At 39.9% G+C, this 25,895-nt stretch overlaps 2 protein-coding genes across 6 annotated transcripts in view; both read left to right on the forward strand.

Moving 5' to 3' along the window:
* The window catches only part of LOC108070170 (uncharacterized), a 123,886-nt gene that overhangs the window by 79,728 nt on the left and 18,263 nt on the right, over positions 1-25,895 (forward strand). The window lies entirely within an intron of this gene.
* On the forward strand, positions 17,596-22,670 carry LOC123002805 (uncharacterized). The gene is made up of 5 exons (XM_044393431.2): positions 17,596-19,747; positions 19,904-20,056; positions 20,154-21,556; positions 21,632-22,132; positions 22,194-22,670. Exons 1-5 carry the CDS (start codon positions 17,596-17,598, stop codon positions 22,668-22,670), a joined length of 4,686 nt encoding a protein of 1,561 aa, XP_044249366.2.

Genomic DNA, 25,895 nt, shown 5'->3' on the forward strand with positions numbered 1-25,895 from the left:
AGCTAGAAAAAAGAAAATTCGTTCAAAGGAAGTTGGAAATCCCTTTAAAGAGCCATCCACATCTTCATCTGTATCTGTCTCAAAAAACTAGATTCTTTCCTTCTGCTTTCCTATCAGAATACAAGAGGTTCACAAAGTAAGTTGACCAAATTGTATACTGATAGTTTATCCTTGTCTTCCCATGTTATTGTGTTCACAGAAACTTGGTTAAAACCGGAAATTCTTAGTTCCGAAGTCTTTCCAAGTAAGTTCACAACGTACAGGCTTGATCGTCCCTCCCGACGTGGAGGTGGAGTTTTAATTGCAGTTGACTCAGAATTAACGTCTGAAGAAATAACGTCCGATGAAATAATGGATATTGAATTTCTGTGTATAAAACTATCCTCTCCGGGTATTTCTATATACATAACATGTTCTTATATTCCGCCGTCATCTGAATTCCCAATATATGCAAATCATCTGTCCGCTATCCAGTTTATTTCAAGTATTTTATCAGATAGGGATCAGTTAATAGTTTTAGGTGACTTTAATATATCTAGAGCGACATGGTCCACCGTCGAAACCTCGAATATATTGTTACCTTCAACGCAGCATGATTTTCTTGATGGTTTGCTTGATATTTCATTGTCTCAAGTAAACCATGTTCTAAATTCGTTAGGACGATTACTGGATCTATGCTTTGTTTCAAGTCCAGATTGTGTCTGCATAGTTAAAACCTCTGCAATTACTTTACCAGAAGACCCATATCACCCAACGCTAGAGCTGACTGTTGAGACGGGTACAAAATTAATTGAAATATGTGAAAAGTCAGCTAAACGCATCCCCTGCTTCCGTAGAGCAAACTTTGCACTTATCAATAGCCTTATCGCTTGCTCGGATTGGTCTAATCTGTACTTATGTACTAATATGACTGAAGCTGTTAATATATTTTATAATGTATTAAACGCAGTTTGTGATACATGCGTACCTACGTATTATCCTAAAATTTCTAGCCAACCTTCGTGGTTTAGTAAAGAGTTGTCACGACTTAAAAATGTGAAGTCTAGACTCTACAAAAAGTTTATAGCTTCCGGATCACAAGCTGCCTTTTCCCGATACTTAAGTGCTCGGTCGGATTTTACCGTGCTTAACGCTCAGTGTTTAGCTCGTTGTAAGACGCAGTTTACACCGGATCCAAAACAGTTTTATAATTTTGTTAACACAAAGGTCCGAAGCTGAATCCCGTCTGGAACCTCATGAGCAACCTGTACGTCGGATAAAAGTAGTGATGGGCAGCACAGTCTCAGTCCACTGGGATTAAGGAGCTCAGGCACAAGAGTTCTGAGCTGGATAACGAAAACGCATGCAACTTTATATTTGAGCATTTTCAACATGTATATGTCGAGCTACAAGAAGGAAGAAGGAACCACAACTACAGATCATGTTATATTCAAAACAACAGTGCCTCTGGTGGCGACAGCACAGCAGGAAGTCTTCAGTATCATTCCCATCCCGACGTGGAAATCAGGAGGCTGGAATCGATTCGACATTAAGTCACCTATCATAGCTGTAAATTCAACAAGAGATCAATTAATGGGTTTTACTGAGGATGAGTTCGAGCAATGTCTAGTATTATCCAACAACGAACACATTTGCTGTAACCATCAAACCGCATTTAACGCTGAAAATCGGTGTGAGTTTCAGACACCTATCATAGCTGTAAATTCAACAAGAGATCAATTCATGGGTTTTACTGAGAATGAGTTCGAGCAATGTCTAGTATTATCCAACAACGAACACATTTGCTTTAACCATCAAACCGCATTTAACGCTGAAAATCGGTGTGAGTTTCAGCTATTCAAAAACAAATCTGAAATCTTAAGTCGAAAACAGAGTTGATTTGGTTAAGAACGCATCAACGAAACAGGTGGATGTTTGCGACCCGCAACCAAATAGTACTTCAAGCTGTATGCAAGGGTATACCAACCACTATTCACGTGGATGGATCGGGCTTATTGTCTCTTTCCCCAGGTATTAGCACATTCAGCACGATGATCACCGAATCACATTTATCGTATATTCGTTTTGGCAATATAACAACACCTGTTGTGGAAGATACATCAGAGTCAGCTCGAGAGACTGCAACCCAACCACCTGAATCAGACAAACTGGATCGTCTACAACAAAGGCTGGCTAAGCTAAAGGATACAGCATGGTCAAATCAATTTACCACCGTGCAGCATCATCAAGTAGCCGCGTATGCTGCGTTAGCAATATCAATAATATTAAACATTGCATTCAGTCTCAGAAAGCGATTCGTCAACTGGGATCCACGACAACGTACCGGCAACAAGAAAGAGAACGACGAGCAGCCATCACCTGAACCTACTCCACGCAACGACCGGGAGAATGTTAAGACTCATCGACCTACATAATATAATTATTATCTTTATTATTACAAATGTCGAACAAAGAATCATATTTCATAATACTTGCTGCCAATACCGTCAGTCTGCTTAACAGTCATCAACTTGCCGACGCAGCGAGAATAGCTGACACCACAATTCGGAAATAGAGCAATTTCGTTTTCCCTTTCTACATATTTTGTTAACATAAACATTTTTGTACCTATAAATACCGTTAAGTTTGTTTAATAAAATCAGTTTTAATCTCAGAATACCACTGACTGTTACTCATCTGTCGCTGTGTCTTCAGATCCTCATCTTGCGCACCATTCTCCGACGTCCACCTGGGTGCTGGGTGCGACACCTAACCAGTAGACAGTTTATGTGCTGTATACCACCCAAAACCCCCGATACACAAATCCTTCGACCAGGCGAAGTAACGCCACTCACGCTAAGAATAACGTATTGACATTATGTACACCAACATGCAATGCAAAGTGTGGACAACATTTTGTGCCGATCGGGCCACGTCTTCCTTTTCGCCCTATAGAAACCAATGCACCCAATGACAAAAATTTACAAAATATCCATTCAAATTGGGCCAATATATACAATAAATTTGAAATATATATAAAATAAGTTTAGTAAATATCCCCTCAATTCCCTATTCCCTCCCGCCCCTCAAATCTTATACTTCTAAACTAAATAATGCATCATAAACAATTATATCATATTATCTTAATTGATCTTAAGTCACTTTCTCTATCTAAATCAAAGAAATAGGCATCGATACGAGAAGAGCAAATAGGACGACAAACTCATAGTGGTCGGCGTTTCTAGAACAGTCGATCGAGAGTACAAAAAGCGAGTAAAGTTCAGTCAATGTCAAGATCTCGTTCATACCAGACACAAATATCATTGCCTGCGCAGCGATAAATACCCTTATTTAACTTTAAGTAAAAACCGCAATTAAAATTGTAATAAAATTTAATAATACAACGTCGTCTAATGACGAGTTTTCGTCATTAGACGGAATACCGGGGCCACATGTATCCAAGTCATCTTTATCATTATTATCCGAAAGCATTTTTTTGCCAGCCAATACTCTAGCATTTCAGCATAGCTTAGGTCTATGTTGTCTATGTTGTCTAGCAAAAAGTTTGTTTTTTTAAAAAGGAGCAAAAACGAGCAAAAAAAGTTTATGTCATAGTATTGTAAATACATTTAAGAACAAAACTGCATTGTTAGTTTTTATAATCCGGCACAATCCAACCTACTTTTATTCCACGAAAGACGAAAAATGCTAGGCTAAATTGTTAAATATACAACTTTACAAAAGCACGTATACAGAAAGATACATCACATTAATCAAATATTGCACTAAACACTTAAGTTTTACATATTTCTACTAATATTCTCCATTTTACTTTATTTTAAAATGTTAAGTAGAACTTTTGCAATCTTACTTTAAAATGTGCTATTGTTCAGCTTGTCAAAAAGTCAACATTTCTGTTTAACGAACAGTTGACTTTCAGGGCCACCAAATTGAGCATGGCTGAAATTTCAGTAACGAAATTGCGATTTTTAAATGCAGCGTATATTATTCTAAGGAGATAAAATGTTTTTTTTTTTCGTAACTTAAAAAAAAAAATAGGTAGCTTAACGAAGAGGCGATAAACGGGGTGAATTCGCGAGCGCCATTAAAGCTTTATTGCGCTCCCGCTCCCGCCTTACACTATTCAACAAATTTCATAAAAAAAAGCGCAAAGTGCGCAAACACCGCCCCCTCTGAAGGACCGCCGTCTTCAGAACGCAACGGGCAGCACCGCCAGCCTATGGACCGCTCGCCGATAGGTCGCATCCGCCGTCTTCACGTCCGCCACTCGGACCTTGCCGTCAGCGCCGGTGCGGAGAGTTCCGAGCTCCTCCGCGGTCAGGATGTCTTCGCCGACCGTCCGAACAAACAATGCCACGTATGATTTGTACGGCGGCTTACCATGGATACGATACGTTGTGTTAAATGGGCCACAAAAAACAACACCACAGATATAAAAGGGGCGGAGAGGCCGAAGTCTGTCTGATGGCAAGTTCCCCATTCTTTTGCGTCAAGAGTTGCGGCTTGCACCGAAAGCAACGAACGAACTGTTTTGCGGCAAACTTCCTGCGCATTAACCAACCAGATCTTTTCTCGCAACATACTTACAAGAGCTCGAGGACCAGCATGACAATTTGTAACGTGCAGGTGGGTTACGTAGGTTTTAACAAACTGTGAGCCTTTCGACAACAACAAAGGGAATTTGGCTACTTACTACCGGTTTCTTTTTCCGAGTTTTGCCTATGTCGTCACTGAACTCGTGAATCCATTCCCTCGAAAGAAAATCCATTCCCTTGGAGTAATACTTTTTCCAAAGGACTGCGAAACTTTTTTGCACCTTTGAATAAACCGAAAGACCCACACGAAAACTCTTAGAAGCCTTATGTGCGACGAAAAAGACTCTATTTTCTGAATCACATAGTTGGGCTCTGGAATTACCACAAGCGCCATTGCTGATTTGCGTAATTCCATCGACACGACATCAGCAGGTACTGTAAAGTGTCCATTTACAGGCCAATCTTTTTCGGCATCAAGCAAAAATGGCGGCCCAGCGAATCAAATGGAAGCTGTGAGTTCCTCAACGTCACATCCCCGTGAAACGATGTCTTTTGGGTTTACTTTCGTGGGGACATGTCGCCAAATTACTTTTTCCGACCACTCCTGGATCTCTGCAACTCGGTATGAGACATAAAGTATATATATTCTTGATGAGCTCCAATAGCCGAGTCTATCTAGCCATGTCCGTCTGTCCGTCTTTCCGTTTCTATGCGAACTAGTCTCTCAGTTTTAAAGCTATCGCGATGAAACTTTCCCGAAAGTCTTCTTTCTCTTGAAGGTAGTACATATGTCGGAGAGAACCGGATTGGACCACTATATCTCCCATAGGAGTATTCAAACAAATATAAGAAAATCATTGCAACTTTGTAGGAAGTAGGCGTTGTCTGTCTGTCTGTCTGTCTGTCTGTCTGTCTGTCTGTCTGTCTGTCTGTCTGTCTGTCTGTCTGTCTGTCTGTCTGTCTGTCTGTCTGTCTGTCTGTCTGTCTGTCTGTCTGTCTGTCTGTCTGTCTGTCTGTCTGTCTGTCTGTCTGTCTGTCTGTCTGTCTGTCTGTCTGTCTGTCTGTCTGTCTGTCTGTCTGTCTGTCTGTCTGTCTGTCTGTCTGTCTGTCTGTCTGTCTGTCTGTCTGTCTGTCTGTCTGTCTGTCTGTCTGTCTGTCTGTCTGTCTGTCTGTCTGTCTGTCTGTCTGTCTGTCTGTCTGTCTGTCTGTCTGTCTGTCTGTCTGTCTGTCTGTCTGTCTGTCTGTCTGTCTGTCTGTCTGTCTGTCTGTCTGTCTGTCTGTCTGTCTGTCTGTCTGTCTGTCTGTCTGTCTGTCTGTCTGTCTGTCTGTCTGTCTGTCTGTCTGTCTGTCTGTCTGTCTGTCTGTCTGTCTGTCTGTCTGTCTGTCTGTCTGTCTGTCTGTCTGTCTGTCTGTCTGTCTGTCTGTCTGTCTGTCTGTCTGTCTGTCTGTCTGTCTGTCTGTCTGTCTGTCTGTCTGTCTGTCTGTCTGTCTGTCTGTCTGTCTGTCTGTCTGTCTGTCTGTCTGTCTGTCTGTCTGTCTGTCTGTCTGTCTGTCTGTCTGTCTGTCTGTCTGTCTGTCTGTCTGTCTGTCTGTCTGTCTGTCTGTCTGTCTGTCTGTCTGTCTGTCTGTCTGTCTGTCTGTCTGTCTGTCTGTCTGTCTGTCTGTCTGTCTGTCTGTCTGTCTGTCTGTTTGTCTGTCTGTCTGTCTGTCTGTCTGTCTGTCTGTCTGTCTGTCTGTCTGTCTGTCTGTCTGTCTGTCTGTCTGTCTGTCTGTCTGTCTGTCTGTCTGTCTGTCTGTCTGTCTGTCTGTCTGTCTGTCTGTCTGTCTGTCTGTCTGTCTGTCTGTCTGTCTGTCTGTCTGTCTGTCTGTCTGGCTGTCTGTCTGTCTGTCTGTCTGTCTGTCTGTCTGTCTGTCTGTCTGTCTGTCTGTCTGTCTGTCTGTCTGTCTGCCTGTGTGTCTTGTGTTCATGTACGGCAGCTTGCAGTTCCGATCTAGGCAAAGAAAGGAGTTCCTTCGGAGCTAAACGCGTTTTTCCCATTACAAAGGCAACATCAACTTTGGTTGGACTAAGAACACGTAAATAGGCAACAGCTGCGAAGGCGGCCTGGCTGGCGTCGACAAAAATATGTATTCCTAACTTTTCATAACAACTTAAGTTGGGGGAGTATACTCGCGGAATTTTGAAATAGTGCATATGACACAATTATAATAGCCAGTAGTTCCAATTATTATGTAACTCTGTTGGTATAGCCTCATCTCAAGTTGTACCATAGCTCCACGTATTCTGCACAAGAATTTTGGCAGATATATGATAATCCGCAATCAAGCCAAATGGGTCAAATATTGCCATCACTATGCCTAGTAGCTCTCTCTTAGTTGGAACTCGATCTTCATCCAATACTTCTATCGGTATTCGATGAAACTTTGTTTCGAATTTTTTTTTTTTTTTTTCTTGGACGTTGAAGGTACTATGGTCAGTACAATCAAGTGGCTCTTACGACACCAAGCAATGCTTGTTACGCGCGGGGCTCTACACCTTTTTGGGCGAGTAAACGAAATCGCGGACAAAGAAGACAATTTCACAATATACAATTAAAAATACATGCAGGTCAAAATACGAATAGTCAAGATACATAAAGTAAAACTAATTATTTGCTAAGTAGGATAGTATTATTGCTTTAAAGATAGGCAGTGAGTCGGTAGTAGATATCAGGTGATATAGTCAATGATAGTCATTGCAGAGTACTCAAAAAGATTCATGCATTGCATAATTAGAGATACAATGATTTAAAACTAGAGGAATATAGTTTCTTGTGAATCTATTTGGCACATTAAAATGCAGGCGACCCAGTAACTCGGGACTCTCCACATCACCATGAATAAGATTCCTAATAAACGTAATACCAAGCATAGTTCTTCGATTAACTAATGATGGCACGTTAATTAGAAGTAGTCTACTAGAATAGGATGGCAGTATTAGGCTTGTATCCCAGTTATGTCCCCGTAAGGCAAATATTAAAAAGTTTTTTGCACAGACCCAATCCGGTCTATATGCACCCCATATTGGGGACTCCAAACTGGAGCGCAGTACTCAAGAATTGGTCGGACTAATGAAATAAACAAGGTCTTTGTGACATAAGGATCATCGAATTCCTTCGACCACCTTTTGATAAATGCAAGCACGCCCCTGGCTTTATTTACCATGGTAGTAATGTGATCAGAAAATTTAAGTTTGGCATCCATATAGACTCCAAGGTCGTCAGCATGCGTTATTCTATCTAACACACAACCGCTCAAAGTATAAGTTGAATAGTGAGGGCTGACACAAAAAAAGGTCAATAGGTCATCAATTTAAATCATTATTCAAGCACCATGTTTGAAATGCATTGAGATCAGATTGTAAAGCTAAACTTTGTGCGGGATCATTAAATTGCAGGCACAACTTAACGTCATCTGCGTACATAAGTACACGTGAGTTCGTTAGGACTAGAGGATGGTCATTTATAAATAATGTAAACAGGAGCGGACCAAGATGACTTCCTTGTGGTACACCGGACGTAACTCGGATTAGGGATGATAAAGAGTTTTTAAAAATGACCCTTTGAGTCCTGCCATTCAAATAACTTAAAATCCACCTAAGAAGATCATCAGGAAACCCCAAAAGGTCCAATTTCCGAACTAAAATCGGATGGTTTACAGAGTCAAACGCCTTACTGAAATCAGTGTAAGCCACATCAGTCTGACAAATTGTTCTAAAACCATTTAACACAAAAGAAGTAAACTCCAAAAGGTTGGTTGTCGTTGACCTACGTTTTATAAATCCGTGCTGACAAGAGGAAATAAGAGACCTACAACTGTGTTGCAAATGGGGAGTAATAATGTTCTCGAAGAGCTTCGGAATAGATGATAGCTTTGAAATACCTCTGTAATTACATGCGTTCAATTTGCCCCCCTTTTTATGAAGCGGGATAACAAACGATTCCTTCCATCTATGCGGGAAATCTGACGTTTCTAAAGACAAAGTAAAAAGTTTATGCAATGGTCTACACAAAGTCTCAGCGCAATACTTGAGCACACATCCAGGGACTCCGTCAGGACCCGGAGAGTAGACTGGTTTGACCCTTTGCAAATCTAAAAGAAGTGAGCTTTTACTTATAACTGGACAAAAAATAAAGTTTGATTTAGGAATGTCATATGGGTAAGACTGATCTGACGGACTTGTTGTTGAATAGGTGGTTTGGAAAAACTGTGCAAAAAGATCGGCTATGGCCTGATCAGTTTTTGCGGCGGAATTTTCAAATTTAAGGGTTGATGGGTAACTTGAAGATTTACGCTTTGTGTTAACAAAAAAAAACTGCGTCTTACAACGAGCTAAATAGTTTTTGTAACACTGAGCGTTAGGCACGGTAAAATCCGACCGAGCACTTAAGTATCGGGAAAAGGCAGCTTGTGATCCGGAAGCTCTAAGCTTTTTGTAGAGTCTAGACTTCACATTTTCAAGTCGTGACAACTCTTTACTAAACCACGGAGGTTGGCTAGAAATTTTAGGATAATACGTAGGTACGCATGTATCAAAAACTGCGTTTAATACATTATAAAATATATTCACTGCTTCGGTCATATTAGTACATAAGTACAGATTAGACCAATCCGAGTAAGCGATAAGACTATTGATAAGTGCAAAGTTTGCTCTACGGAAGCAGGGGATGCGTTTAGCTGACTTTTCACATATTTCAAATAATTTTGTGCCCGTGTCAACAGTCAGCTCTAGCGTTGGGTGATATGGGTCTTCTGGTAAAGTAATTGCAGAGGTTTTAACTATGCAGACACAATCTGGACTTGAAACAAAGCATAGATCCAGTAATCGTCCTAACGAATTTAGAACATGGTTTACTTGAGACAATGAAATATCAAGCAAACCATCAAGAAAATATAAAAGTCACCTAAAACTATTAACTGATCCCTATCTGATAGTTTACTTGAAATAAATTGGAAACCGGACAGATGATTTGCATATATTGGGAATTCAGATGACGGCGGAATATAAGAACATGTTATGTATATAGAAATACCCTGAAGGGATAGTTTTATACACAGAAATACAATGTCCATTATTTCGTCGGACGTTATTTATATGTATGGTTAATTCGGTCAAAAAAAAAAGGCCTATTTTCATGAATTTTTTCACACTATACGGTTAATGTTAGATAAATTATTTTATTATTATATCAAAGTACAATACTTAAACTATATTTCTGAAATTTTCATTAAAAAAAATTAAAAAATGAGCCGTCTGCGGGCAATCTCCGTTGGCGCCTCAAAGAAAAGAGGTTTTGCGGTGAACAGCATAACTCATTACTGGATCATCAGAAAAATATAAAAAAAAATGTCCATTAGTTAAGATGTTTCTTAAGGTAATCAGGTCAAGTTTTTTTTTGTTTTCTTTTTTAATTTTTTGATTTTTAATAACACTTTGAAGTCAAAAACGTGATTTTAGCCAAAAAAAAATGAATATATTAGTTAATATAAAATAAAAAGAATAATAAAAAAAAAAGCTCGACCTGATTACCTGCGGATTTAGGTACAGAAATTATGTGCAAAATTTCAGAACGATCGGTACATTAGATTTCGATGGACAATGTTCACCGACTTAAAAAAAACATACTTTTCAGGAGAACGATTTAAAGTTTTGAATAGGTATAGGGGACGGCTGGGACCACCCCTCGTTCAAATGGTCATATTTTTTGTAATTTTCATCCGATTGACATGAAATTTTAACACAACATTCTTAACGTGTTGTAAAATATTTTAAAAAAAATCGAAAAAAAAAAATTAAATACCATTAGTGCACTACCTGCACATCGGCCCTTACAAACTTGAAACTTTAAACGCGATTATCTTAGAATCTCGTTCTTTCGAAATTACCTTTGCGGTGGACACGATTACTAAAAAACTATAAATCCGATCGACACAACATTTTGACCACTTATTTATTATAACAATAGCTAGTCCTTGAACGAAGGATTTTCAATTTTTTTTAAGACTTATTTTTTTAGAGCATAAAATCCAAAATTTTATACCTTGAAAAAGTAGGGGAGAGTGGGGCAATTTCGTCAGCATTTTTTCAAAGTTTTTTTTTGTCCATCTTGAGACACGTTATATTTCTATTTTTATTGTTGAATGCGGTTAGCACCAAGCTTTAAAATGTGACATTCTCCTTTTTTTTAATTACCTTGGTGATTTATAAAAAATTAAAAAGCAAAAACAATATACTGGGGCAATCCTGCCACATAGAGGGGTAAAATTGCCACAACACTGGGGCTATTTCGTCACCTAAAAAATGTAGGGAATTTTACGCCTGTAGCATATTTATGCTACACGGATCAAGCGTACCATTTTTGTTGACGTCCTATATTTGTTGCTGCTGCCGGTAATCTGTTCGTTAGCCAGCTCGTCAAATAAAAAAAGATGTATCTAAAATAGGAATTTACCCTAAGCATAGGGTGGCGAAATTTCCCCACACAGTAGGCGCGAAGTTAAACATCACTAACGCAGAAATGCACAATATAGCACGGTGTATTATACAAAAAAACCTTTAAATTATCCCTTTTCAATTGTGGCATACAGAAAAAATTTCGTCGAGAACTAAATGTAGCTTTTGAACTATTAAAACACATTTAATATTATAGCTTAATTATCTTGGCCTTCTGTGCAAAAAAAAATGCATTGGTTGTGTCTGCCCGTCTTGAAGGACTAAAACAAAAAAATTATATATTTTTACGACTTATGGATTCCGAGATATTGCAGGTGACGAAATTGCCCCTGTGACGAAATTCCCTCACTCTCCCCTACATTTTTTGTTAAAACCGTCGCCATTTTTTTTTAATCAAAATTATTACGAATCCTTCGTTCAGGGACTAGGCAATACAATATACTAACGAAATTTTTTTGAATTGGGGATTTGAGATAAACCTTTCTTGGGATATGATGCCCACCGCAAGTCACCATCGAAAAAAGACGATCTTGGAATTTGGCCATAACATTTTTATTATTTAATATTTTTTATGGAAAAATTTTAATTAGTACCCAGAAAAATGTACTAAACAACGTCGGCAAAACATTTTTAATAAGTTTTTTTTTTTGTGTCAAAAAAAAATCGGTAAAATTTCATTTTTTTGTGCGGTACAACTGTATATAGTCATGTATACCCATACAAACCCTCACTTATTAACATAAGTTCATTACATACATAAGCTTAAACTTGAAGCTTTTGACTCCAAGCTTAAGCGAGTCAGTTAATAAGATGACTTACAACGATACGCACGCATCAATTAAAACTCTTCGTTAAATCGAAACCTTAGTTGTTTTCATTAAACTTATTCTTGGGACTTCTATAATCATCATACAGACGACAACGAAGTGACTGAGGACAGCGATCAACACCTACGCATTTGGGACACAGAAGTCTCAACTGGAAGAGCTGCGATCAACCATCCGGACGTAGAAGTCCATCTAACCCCCTACATATAACCCCTTAACTTCAGACAAAAACAAGAGAGAACGCTATAGTCGGGTTGTTGTCCTGACTATCTAATACCCGTCACTCAGCTAAAGGGAGTGCGAACGCTGTGTCGGGTTGGTGTCCCGACTAATAATCGTAACTCAGCTAAAGGGAGTGCGAGGGAGATAGATATATAATTTTTGATGATAAATAAAATAAATTTTAATGAATGGTCCGATTTGAAAAATGTCTTCTACATTTCGATAGGTATAAATAAACACAACAAAATTGCATTTATACTTCTCGGAAATCTTTAAAGATGTGGGCGCAGGACCCATTTTAAAATCGTTAGTGGGCGATTGTGGGCGTTAGAGGGGGCGTGGCGCTCGGCTGAAACAAACTTGCGCTGCGTAGGAAGCCAAAGAATATGTGTGGGAAATCTCAACCTTCTAGCTTTTGTAGTTTCTGAGATCTCAGCGTTCATACAGACGGACAGACAGACAGACGGACAGACGGACAGACGGACATGGCTAGATCGACTCGGCTAGCGTCGAAAACGCTTCCTTCTAGCTGTTACATACTTTTGCACGAATCTAGTATACCCTTTTACTCTACGAGTAACGGGTTTAATAAATTTATTTGGAAAGCAGAACATAAACAGATACGGAAACAAATTATTTCTATACTTACCGATGAACCAGTCCTTGTTATTTTTGACCCAAATTATCCCATTGAATTACATACAGATGCAAGTGCAAGTGGTTACGGTGCAATTTTATTACACCAAATTAAGAACAAACCACAGGTAATAGAATATTATAGCAAAACGACTTCACCTGCAGAGTCCAGATATCACTCGGATGAGTTAGAAACTTTAGCGGTGGTAAACTCCATTAAACATTTTCGACATTATTTGCTGGGCAGGAACTTACTGTTTATAGTATCACTATGGACGGCAGTCCATGTAGTGACGAAGCGCACCAGGAGAGTGTGGGAAGGCGACTACTATTATATAGCCGCAAAATTGAAAATCTGCTGTGATAGTCCGATCGTAATGAGTAATACACCAATCGAAAGGTATTGCAAAAACTTAAAGGATTACATTCCAAGACCTCAAGAAAATTAATTGGTTTGGGAGAGAGAGAGGTGAAAGTGAAAAAGTGAAAATTTCGAATTTTGGAGCTGTTGGGGCCGGTGGGGATAAAAGCCCCCTCGCAATGTTTTAGTTGTATTCCTATTGAAAATATCCGTCGAATGAGGGGTAATAAATCCGACGCTCCGTTCAAAAGTTATAGCCAAAATAAGATTTTCTTCTTCTTCCCAAAATGAAAATTTAATTCTGTTTGTCAGTTTGTCCAAAATATGTTTTTTAAGTTCTGAAAATTTGATATAACGTCCATCACATCGATATAAAAAACTTTTGTTGTACCACTTTTGGAAAAACCCGCTAGTTTAGCGGGAAAACAGCTATAAATAGCTAAAATTCGGAAAGCCGTAACTTCTATACTACTAAAGCAACAGACTTGTGTTGCATCTCGTTTGAAAGGTATTTTTAAATGCTATAAATGCCTTCTATATACAATTTGTGTAAATGTAATAGTTAAAAAGATATGAACAAAAGAAAATTTGTTTAAACTTTTTTTTTAGCTTTCTTTTAATTTTCTCAAAAACGGCTCATACGTTTTTCCTTACAACTTTAAACTGTATAGCCCTTGAGATTCCTTAAATTTTGGTATATATCATGTTTATGTAAAAAATCGCTTTTAAAAGTTATTCAGAAACGAAAATAGCCACTTTTGCCAGCTCAGAACAACTAACGCTTCCTGAGTGTTTAATTTTGTGCGTGGGTATCCAAACTGTATTTTAGGCTCATAGAATCATTTCAATTGTTTTAAGGAGTTCCAAATAGGAAACTTTTGTTTTACGACTTTTGGAAAAACCCTCTGCTTTAGCGGAAAAAAAGCTAGAAATAGCTAAATTTCGTTAGTTTGTAAGTTCTACACTACTGAAGCTACAGACATGTGCTATACCTCGTTTAAAAGGTATTTTGAAATACTTAAACGCCTTTTTAACTTAATTTGTTTAAATACAATGGTTTACAAATTATGATTGACCAATTTAAATTTAAATGTATATACTAGCTCCTATGATAGCAAATATAAACAAACAAAAACTTCTGATATCAAATAAAAACACCTCTTAACGAGGTAAAAAACTAGTGACGATCGCACCTTCAACATACAAAAGTTCTGATATCAACATTTGTGACGAAAAATTATTACACTCGTCATTAAATACACTTTCTAAGATTTTCCCATTCGGCACGCTGCAATAGAAAATGCCTATGAAGGTAAAAAGGCTAAAATAGTATGCTAGGGCGGGCCGAATGAGAAAATATTAGAAAGTGTATTTAATGACGAGTGTAATAATTTTTCGTCACAAATGTTGATATCAGAACTTTTGTATGTTGAAGGTGCGATCGTCACTATTTTTTTTACCTCGTTAAGAGGTGTTTTTATTTGATAAACTTTATACCGACTGTATACCTAGAGCAGAGCGTTTGTGGGCTTTCTTACAGTAATTTACATTCGATATTCAGTATAGAGCAGCGAAAAGAATGTTGACATGTTGACTTTTTGTCGAGAAATCCAATCTCAAACGTAGTTAATGAGAAAAGAGTTAACTTGGCCGAAATTTCAAGTAATTGGCTCATTGCTGAACAGCGTCGAGACTCAGACATAGCCGAAATCGTGACTAAATTAAAAGATTTTTCTCTTGATGAAGATTTTGCGAAATCATATGAAATAAGGGCAGAGGGGCTTCACCGAAAAATACAGAGGAATGGCAGAACCCGCTGTTTACCTGTGGTGCCCCGTGCTTTCAGATGGTCCGTTATAAACCAAGTTCATGATCGAATGCATTTATGCATAATGCATTTAGGTTTCGAAAAGACACTTGACAAAGTTTACGATATTTACTGGTTTGACAATATGTCAAAATACATCAACAAATTTGTTCACAACTGCATCTCTTGCAAAATGTCTAAATCAAACTTAGGAAAAATTCGGGCTGAACTGCATCCCATCCCAAAAGTAAATATTCCTTGGCACACAATCCATATCGACATAACAGGGAAATTAAGCGGCAAGAGTGACCAGAAGGAGTATGTTATTGTTCAAGTTGACGCGTTTACCAAGTATGTCTATCTTAGTCACCCCTTAAATTGGACAGTGAGAGTTGCATAAAGGCTGTCAAGTCCGCTGTTTCGTTGTTTGGAGTACCAAGCCGAATAATAGCTGACCAGGGAAGGTGTTTTACTGGATCAAAGTTTAGTGAATTTTGTTCAGATCACAAAATAAACTTGCACTTGATTGCCACCGGCGCAAGTCGCGCTAATGGTCAAGTGGAACGAACAATGAGCACGTTGAAAAATATGTTAACGGCGGCTGAAACTGGAACACAGTCTTGGCAGGATGTGCTAGGAGAGGTGCAACTGGCTATCCATTATTTGGAATTTGACCACTTTTTTTGGCCAATATTAAAAACTCCCCCAATTTTAAAGATATCAAAGTAAAACTTTAGAAATCGTTATTATTTATCAGAACGCATATTCTGCATGAATATCTTTCGGATTAGACAACTATATCATATAGCTGCCATAGGAATGATCAGATCAACTTTGCTATTTTTAGAGATAAATGCATAAAACTTGAAGAGTACCGTTTTAATTAATTAAAACCACATACAAAATTTTGTTAAAATCGGAAGAATATTTCTTTTAGTTTCATAGAACCGAAAATTGTCAGAGCTTACTTGCCCTTTCTTTAATTTTTTGATGCAGTTATAGCTTTATTTTTCTTTTTACAACCTCTAAAGGCCGTTTTTATTGTCAAATGGTAGCTATAAGTGTTTTTGCCTTACTTTAGTAGACATTTCAAATTAAAGTCTATTGATATCTTTCTTCCACAGCACTATGAGCAAAAATTCAGCTTTTGAGGCATAAACTCCAGTTTTAAAGATAGAAATTTAAAACTTTTGTGATGTACTTTTAAGACTAAGGTGTAATTTGGGTTTTTTTGCTTTTTGAATCTAACCACATCTTCATCCTCCGCCCACGGCCAATATATACATTTTAAGGCAAGGATTTAAACAAAATGTTTGTTCGGTCAAACTCACAATATTTTTCGTCTTACATACTGTTTCTCTTTGCCTATGGCTCTTTCCACGTGAAACGTGACAGGCCAATTTGGGTCAAATCTCAGAATCAATCGAAACTTTTTTTTTCGATAGAGGATTGAAATATAATTTTCGTTTCTTACACGTTGCGCTGTTGTTGCTCGATGCAAAGTTGCCAAACTAAAATCGTTGTCTTTACTAGTAGGTCTTGCAAATACAAAAATTTTATTTTACCACTTCGTGAAGAATTGATGAAGCAATATGAGGATAATTTTTTTATTCGGAAACCGCGTGTATTCCGGCGTACAGAATTTTTTAAAATTTAAATTCTCTTAAAAAATACTTAATTTTAAAATTAAAAATTTTAAAAATTTTTTTTCTGAAAGACATGAACATATCCCACAAAGTTGCATACCAAATATTGAAATAACTCAAACGAGTCTCAAGTGATGCATAACTGAAAAATCGGAGCTTAATTAGAAAATTATTTTTTAAAAATAAACGGTAAGAGTTAAAAAAAAAAAATAAAAACCGATCCTTATATTTCAATCCTCTATCGAAAAAAAAGTTTCGATTGATTCTGAGATTTGACCCAAATTGGCCTGTCACGTTTCACGTGGAATGAGCCCTATACAAATGTAAACAAAGCTCATTAACATGTATTAACCAATCTCTGTAACTTACTCTGTTAGAACATTATGTTATTTTGCCGCTGCTAATAAAAGGCAGTTGCTGATGTTAGATCTTGGAAAACGGTTGTCTTTTTCTCGCCTGAGTTTTTAGATTGCAATTAGTTTATGCACCCCCCAACCTGATATCTTATGCAGCACAAAAGACGCTTTGTGCATTAAACATTTTGGCGCCCAACGCGGGGCAGTGTTTAAACAAATTATTAACAATTTATTAATTCATAAACAATTGTCGAACTATCGCCCGCAACAATTATTCGCTCGACCCGCTCATCGCAACTCAACATTGTCATAACCGCATACAAAGGTGAACATTCAACCCTAGTGCATTCATCGAAAGTGAATAATAAATAAACAAATAAAGTTATTAACTATTCACGAAAATTCTAAGGGGAACGTGTCGTTCGTATAACGGAACTATTCGCGCTCTTCTTCGCACATCTCTTCGCTTGTGTGTGTGTGCCCGCCCGCTCTATAAGCTCGGCGTCGATCGCTCATTCTCCTTTGCTCCGTTATTCCGCCAGCAAAGTGTTGTGGTTTTGTTTACATCGCCAACTGCAGCCGCTGGTACAGTTTTTGAGTTCTAGTCGCTTTCGCTTTGAACTAACTTCACGGCATTGCCACATTCGTCGCTCCGCGTTGTTGTTGCCGCAACTTTACTCTCGTTCTCGCATTCGCATTCTTCGTCGCCGCAATGGCAACGGTTATATTAGAGACTCTCAAACGGCAACGCTCGAATATTAAGCGCAACATTACGCGCATAAGAGGAATGGTCGATGCCAAGGAAGAAGAAAAGCAGAAATCGCCGGCTGAACTTCAGTGCCGTTTGGGAATCTTAGAGTCATATTTTAAGCAAGCCCTTTCGGTACAATCAGAAATTGAGACCATGGAATCCACAGATAGTGGACGTGCAGACCTGGAGGACAGTTACATAACTACAAAGTTGGCAATTCAGCAACTTCTTGGAGAGGATCTGCACAACACAGTTTTCGACCACATCTCTGCACCAAGCTACAGCGCGCCGTCTCGACTGCCAAGATTGGCACTACCTAGCTTCGATGGAAATCATAAGGATTACAAGAACTTCATCTCGTCGTTTCTGCAACTGGTCAATCGTGAGCAAATATCTAATATAGACAAATTTAATCATCTCCGTAATTGTTTAAAGGGACCTGCACTGGAAGCTGTCGCAGCCTTCCCGGTCACTAGAGAAAATTATGCGAAGGCGCTGGAACGGCTGAAGGACCGGTATGACAAGCCTGCCCTAATCTTTGTCGAAACGATAGCCTCGATTTTTAAACTGCCGCCGGCTGCTGCGGCAAGTGCTCAACAGCTCCGCAGCCTAATCGACAACGCATCCGCGTTATATAGTGCCCTTTCATCGCTAGGCTCGGACGCTCAAATTTCTGAGGCGATGCTCATTTACGTGGTCATGGAGAAGTGCGATCAGCAGACCAAAACAAAATGGAACGAATCACTGGATTATCTGACTCTGCCATCCTGGAGCCAATGCACGCAGATACTTGAGCGCCACTGCCAGTTTCTTCTGTCTGACGAGCAATCCCATGGATCGGAGCGGCCAAGACCGACTCGTCCCCCCGCAAGATCTCACAATTCGTCGTTTTCGCTGACCAACGCACCATGTGTATACTGCCTCGCACCCTCACACAAATTGCTCGGATGTGACAAGTTTAAGGAGCTTAATCCAACCGCGCGATTTGATGTCGTTAAAACACACCGTCTGTGCTTAAACTGTCTGTGTAGAGGTCACCAACTGTCGAGCTGCCCATCGAGAAATCGCTGTCGCACCTGCAACAAGGCACATCATACCCTGTTGCACAACAACCATTCGCTAGATTCGTCTCACTCGCACCAACCGTATCCGACCGCACCGCCATTGGAAGCTGCAACACACTCGCACTCGTATTCTGGCCAGAAGTCTCAGGTGTTGCTTGCCACTGCTATGGTTCTCGTCAAGGATGCGCTTGGAACCTACTGGCCTGGAAGAGCTCTTCTCGACTCCTGCTCTCAAGTGAACTTCGTGACGGAAGACTTCGCACAACGGCTTCGCTTACGGAGGGAAAGACATGCAGTCCAAATTCGAAGCATCGGCCATTCGCAAACAGATATTAAATATTGCACAACTGCATCTGTCAAATCTCGCATTTCATCTTTCGTACTCTCCGCAGATCTCTGTATTATTCCACAAATCTCATACCAGCCCGATCCGGCCATCGACGTTTCGACTTGGAAGCTGCCAGAAAATACGCCGCTCGCTGATGAAAGATTCTACCAATCACGCCACGTCGATCTGCTACTGGGAACCGAAGCCTTCTTCGACGCCTTAACTGTAGGGCAAGAAAGGCTGGGACCTCAAGGCCCGCTGCTGCAGAAAACTAAGTTTGGCTGGGTCGTAACCGGCCGACTGCAGCAAACCGCGCCAATAGAAGTTTCCACTTGCATGGACTTAAACGCAAGTTCAATTGATGTCAACCTTAAACGTCTGAGGGAACTGGAAGCAGTCGACTCGCCACCTCTGCAGAAGCCGGAGCATGCTATTTGCGAGGAACAGTACGAGAAGACCACTTGTCTCGACAGCACTGGTAGGATTGTCGTCAAACTGCCATTCAAGGCTGACCGAACTCGGTTGGGAGACTCATTTGATATCGCTCGCCGTAGGTTCCTAAGCATGGAACGTCGCCTATCGAAATCTCCAGCACTTCGTCAACAATACTGCGACTTCATGGAGGAGTATGAGAAATTGGGGCACATGTCCCCAGTTATTCATCCTAAACTGCACGAGCCGCACTACTACATCCCGCATCACTGCGTCCTCAAACCCAGCAGTGAGTCTACTAAGCTTAGGGTGGTGTTTGACGCCTCTTGCCGGACGTCAAATCAATTATCACTCAACGACTTGCTATGCGTTGGCCCAACACTCCAGTAGGACTTGTACCTGCAGCTTCTAAAGTTCAGGCTTCATCGTTACGCCATCACTGCAGATGTGACCAAGATGTATAGGCAAGTAAATCTCGACATTATTGATCGCAAATACCAGTACATTCTTTGGAGAGCATTTCCAGAAGACACGCTGCACACGTATCAATTGAATACGGTAACCTACGGCACTGCAGCCGCCCCATTTTTGGCAACACGTAGCCTCAACCACCTCGCTGATGATCATCAAGCTGACTGTCCAATCGGCGCCGCTATCATAATCTTTCTATGTTGATGACCTACTCACGGGTGCAGACGACTTAGAGACGCTTCGCATTATCAAGGATCAAGTCACAGAAATTCTTCGTCGAGGGCATTTCCCACTCACCAAATGGCATTCCAACTACGTTGGATTCATGGAAGATCATGCATCCAAGAAGCTCAGTTCCTGTGGCGAGGGACTAGCCAGCGCTCTTGGAGTGAACTGGAACCAGCACAAGGATACACTGTTCTTCAAGTTCATACCAAGGAACAATGCAACGCGTATCACCAAAAGAAGTATTTTGTCCACCGCATCCGCCTTGTTCGACCCGCTTGGTTTGCTCTCACCGCTTGTTGTTGTCGCAAAAATACTTCTGCAAGAACTTTGGCTCGCTGGCCTGCAATGGGACGAGAGCGTTCCAGAAAACATACACACGGCCTGGAGCAAATGCCTAAAATCATTCCAAACAGTCTCAATTTTATCGATTCCCCGCTATTGCCTCCAACACAAGATGCGATCACTTCAACTTCATGGATTTTGTGACGCATCAATCAGGGCTTACGGCTGCTGCGTGTATCTACGCTCGGAAACGTCGACGGGAGACGTCGCAGTGCAGCTATTGACTGGCAAATCGAGAGTGGCTCCTGTGAAGAAAAAATCCCTTCCAAAACTGGAATTGTGTGGAGCGCATTTGCTGGGCCAACTGTATGCGAAATTGAAGCCTCTATTAGCAGACAGAAAAGTCTCGGTCTATTTCTGGACGGACTCGCAGACTGTGCTTCACTGGCTAAAACAGCACTCAGTCACACTGTCAGCATTCGTTGGAAACCGAATCTCCGAAATTCAAGAATGGACCGCAGATGGCCAGGGGAAATTTGTACCAGGTGAGAGCAATCCGGCGGACATAGTTTCGCGCGGAGCTGCTACAACTGAGCTGGCAGCATCGATGTGGTTCACAGGTCCACAGTTCTTGACCCAACCATCGTCCCAGTGGCCAACCACTCCGCAAATCATCGATATCGATCCAACTATTGTCAAAGCAGAGCAACGAAGGAGCACATTCACCACGGCTGTGATCAGCAATCATGTTCTCCAACAGCTGACTCACATCAGCTCATACACTCGCTGCATTCGAACCATCGCATACGTCTTTCGCTTCGCCAACTTATCAAGAGGAGTCAAAATTGTCAATCCATCGCTAACATCGGAAGAACTTCGCCGCGCATTGTTCAGCATCGTCTACAATATTCAGCAACAGTCGTTACTTGAAGATTTTCACTCGCTGCAGAAAGCTAAGCCGCTTACAAGTCACCTAAAGTATTTAACGCCTTTTCTCGACAGCTCATCAGGACATGCTCTTATAAGGGTTGGAGGACGATTACAGAACGCCGACATCCCTAAATCTGAAAGGCATCCGCTGCTACTGCCTAGCAAATCGCACTTTGCGTGGATTTATGTACGACACTTGCATCTGAGGAATTGTCACGCAGGCCCGAAAGCTCTAGTCGCGCTAATCCGTCTGGAATACTAGATCATTAACGCCAGGGACCTGGCTCGTCGAGTGGTGCGTTCCTGTATCGCCTGCGTTCGGTTCAGACCCAAACTGGAGAACCAACTCATGGGATCGCTACCACTAGAACGAGTGCTACCGCAACAGTGTGGCGTCGACTTCTGCGGACCGTTTAACATATATCTTCGCATTAGAGGAAAGGGTCCAACAAAGTCCTACCTCGCCGTCTTCATTTGTTTGGCATCCAAGGCCGTCCATATAGAAGTCGTCTCGGATTTGTCAACCAAGGCATTTCTTGCAGCACTTAAACGGATGATCGCCAGACGGTCAATTCCAACCGACATCTTCTGCGAACGCGGAACCAATTTCGTCGGAGCTGCCAACCATCTTCAAGAACTGCGAGCGTTCCTTCAAGACAAAGCCACGCAAGAAGTCATTTCGTCTTATTTGTCAACTGATTTCATAACTTTCCATTTCATTCCTCCTAGAGCTGCTCACTTTGGAGGCCTTTGGGAGGCGGCGGTAAAAAGCGCCAAGTCTACTCTACAGAACACTGATGAATTCAAGATTCACCTTCGAGGAGCTCTGCACCATAACCACTGAAGTCGAAGCGATTCTCAACTCGCGCCCATTGTCTCCGCTGTCTCCAGATCCCAACGACTTTGGGGCACTTACTCCGGGCCACTTCCTGGTGGGGAAATCTCTTCGTGCCCTTCCAGAACGGACTGTGTCATCAACACATGCGTCCAGCCTGGAACGATTCGACGCCGTGACCGCGAGCAAACAACAGTTTTGGCGAAGGTGGTCGCTTGAGTACCTACATGAACTACGGTCGCGCACCAAATGGACAACACCATCGGCCAACATCAGGGCTAACACCATGGTCATCATCCACGACGACAATCTGCCTCCTCAGCGATGGAAGATCGGGCGCGTCGAGACCGTTGTTCCCGGAAAGGATGGGCTAGTTCGAGTGGCCCACATTCGAACCAGCACTGGGGTGTGCTGCCGACCAGTGCATAAGCTGGCAGTATTACCCACGGATTCTCAATCTTGTTGAAAGATGATACTTTCAAGGCGGCCGGGATGTTCGGTCAAACTCACAATATTTTTCGTCTTACATACTGTTTCTCTTTGCCTATACAAATGTTAACAAAGCTCATTAACATGTATTAACCAATCTCTGTAACTTACTCTGTTAGAACATTATGTTATTTTGCCGGTGCTAATAAAAGGCAGTTGCTGATGTTAGATCTTGGAAAACGGTTGTCTTTTTCTCGCCTGAGTTTTTAGATTGCAATTAGTTTATGCACCCCCCAACCTGATATCTTATGCAGCATAAAAGACGCTTTGTGCATTAAACAATGTTATTTGATTTGGTAAGACTGTAATACAATTTCGGTTTTTGTTAAATTTTGACCATGTCTCCATCCACCGCCCATGCCGCATTAATACATTTAAAGGAAACGATTTCAAAAAAATGTATTTGTTAAAGAATAATTACTAGACCCTTGATCGCAAAAAAGAATTATCCGTGTCCCTGTAAACTTTTTATTAAAACGTTAGTTACACCCTAATATTTATTTTAAAGACGACATACCTGTAAGTGAAATCTTTTATTTACTCTACCCAAAATTCTTCTTCCATATTAAGTCCCAGAATTTCGATTTCATCTTCACCGGCTTCATCAACATCATTATTATTGTTTTCTTTAATTGTTCCTATTCTAGAGAGTTCGACCTCAGGAGATTCCATAAGAGTTATGACATCTTTTGGCAGACTTTTTTTGCGTGTTAAACTTTTTTTTCCCTGTAAATTGATTGTGGACAGCAGTGGGTCAGATGAATCTAATGCTCTGTTAAACACGTCTGTCATGGTATCTAACCGGCTGCATTTCCGTGCGTGTGAAAGTCTATCGCGTTTGTATAATTTGTGCACAGTTGGAGGCATTGGATACCAATTATATTTTTTCACGTATGAATTAAAAGTCTCGGTACAAAAGGCTTTGAATTTTACCGGACATATCTTATACTCACAAGATATGGCTATTAATATTGTATAAAAGTTTTTCAAAATCTTCAAGTCAAAGTTAAGAATTGTGGATAAAATTTCAGCATCTGCGAATGCTCTTCTTGCGGTATTTCCGTCGTTGCTATTTTCACTACCATTTTGTTTGGGATTGTCTACGTTAAGACCCATCTCATCCATAGTCTGCGTTGAATGTCCTGCTTTCGTAATGATACCACTTCTTTGTCAGATCCTGTGACTCGCCATTTCTTTAAAGAAATTCTGTACGACGCTTTTAAAACAAATTCCAGAAATCATATCCAAGCATGAAGAGGTCTTATTCCATATTTAAGATTTTCTGAAATAACTTGGAAGTTTTTCGAGTTGATCTCTTTCGTTTTCAAAAGCTGAGTTGGCTTAGCACCACATAATGGGCACGATTGGCATGAATTTGTACCAGTTAAAATATTCAAAACCTTACCATCGATTAAAGTCAGATTTGCGTTATAGTTTACCGCTATCTTTTTATTTCCGTAACACTAAGTGTGCTTTTTAAGATTTTGAGTTTGAAATTCCAAGTTTCTTTTTCCACTTAATATGAGATCAGTGGTTTCCAATTTTAGAGGCCGGCAAAATCTTACTGATTGTGGAGATCGATTGTACCAAATTATTCGATTTTGGTGGTTTATTAATTTCAAAGGAATTATTGCCGTCACAAACAGTAAATGATCCAAGCTAACAGGTTTATCCGTGTGAAATCGCTGCTTATAGACCTGTTGACCCATCGAACCCATAAGTGAAAATTAGTGTACAAGGCGATGTTAATGGATGAAAAATTACTTCTTTTTGCATTTCAAATAAACGTTCAGCCGTATGGTTTAATATAGCTTGCATCGATACTTTTGCCGTCGTTTCGGTATAAGTAATTTCAGCTGGCCTGCATTTCAATTTCATATCAGTAAGCTCCGAATACGGCGGATAGATATCGCATCCATGCTGCTTGCTAATGGCTTTTATATTAATATACTGCTGTTTTGTTGGCCTATTCTCAATTAAAAATGCTAAAGCCTCTTCTGCACTAATTTTCAAAACAACGTTTCGCTCGATTTTTTTTTCGTCAGCTATGTTTTTGCTATTTAATGCCTTTCGCAACAAAACTTGCGTATCTGCTTCTTTGTTTTTTTTTTGCCAGAATAGAAGCAGCAAGCAAAAGCATAGAATTTTCTTTTTCTTTCGCGAATTGAGATGCCAACTTATGCTTTAATCGTGGTCCTGCCTCAGTATAAGTTAGGCATTTGCGACCAGGTGTGTCACTTGGGGTGCCCTTTTCCAAAAAAAAGAAATTTTCATGATCGACGAAAGCCACAGGGAATGTTTTTCCTTGAATCGATCTATTATTCTATGACATTTTGGCAAATTACGACTAAGAAAGGCAAAAAACTGCTTAATTTTCTTTTTGACTATTGTGTCCTGACTATCGCTTAATTCCGATCACAGCGGATTGTTGCCGGTTGTTGTCGATCCAAACATTAAGCAATGTGTAGTGACAGAACTCGAATGCAACTACAACATGGAGGTTTTACGTAAAACGTGCAAAAAGTATTGATAGGCTTCGATTAACAATTGTTTTGTTTATAACTTCCAATTTTTACCTTGCCTATACTCACAAGTTACACACCACAGAAAGAAAAAAAAAATTTCTTATTTGTCATCTAAAAACTAAGCAACAACACATTGAACAAATGGACAAAAAAGCACATATAATAAACATTCAGTGCTTATAATTTATTTCACAAACCTTCACTCTTTGTATCCATATTTAAACTTTTTTGGGTTTTTTACAATAGCCAGAAAAATCGACGTGCAAAAACTACAAAGTTTCCCGTCCCTTTTTGAAAACGTGTGACCCTATTTTAAACTTTCGACTTTCTTAAGGGAAAAATAGGTAAAAACGCCAAATAAAATTCTTTGAAAATGGATTATGGGTTACTTTAAGTATTATAAATAATAAATATAAATAAAAAAAAAATCTTTAAAAATATTCGTGTTAGACCGGTCATAAAAATAATCGATTACAAGAAAACCCCAATTAATTTAGATTGTTTAATGACACAAATACTTAGTGCACACTACCATCCTTTGAATTAATTCCAAAAACTCCACTTAAATTGCTTTAAGACTCTTTTTTTAGCAATTAAATAGTCCTAGCATTGCGTCAAATTTCTGAGTCGTGAAAATGCTACATACAGCAGCTGAACTAACAGCTGTAAGTTAGCAG

This window comes from Drosophila takahashii, chromosome 2L (assembly GCF_030179915.1).
Source record: "Drosophila takahashii strain IR98-3 E-12201 chromosome 2L, DtakHiC1v2, whole genome shotgun sequence".
Classification (NCBI taxonomy): Eukaryota; Metazoa; Arthropoda; class Insecta; order Diptera; family Drosophilidae; genus Drosophila; species Drosophila takahashii.

Bases quoted from the DNA above. Each gene is read 5' to 3' on its own strand.
- LOC123002805 (XM_044393431.2), top strand. From the start codon at position 17,596: ATGGCAACGGTTATATTAGAGACTCTCAAACGGCAACGCTCGAATATT. The intron at 19,748-19,903 runs GTGAGTCTACTA...CCATCACTGCAG, and splicing joins CTGCGTCCTCAAACCCAGCA to ATGTGACCAAGATGTATAGG. The intron at 22,133-22,193 runs GTAAAAAGCGCC...ACCTTCGAGGAG, and splicing joins GAGGCCTTTGGGAGGCGGCG to CTCTGCACCATAACCACTGA.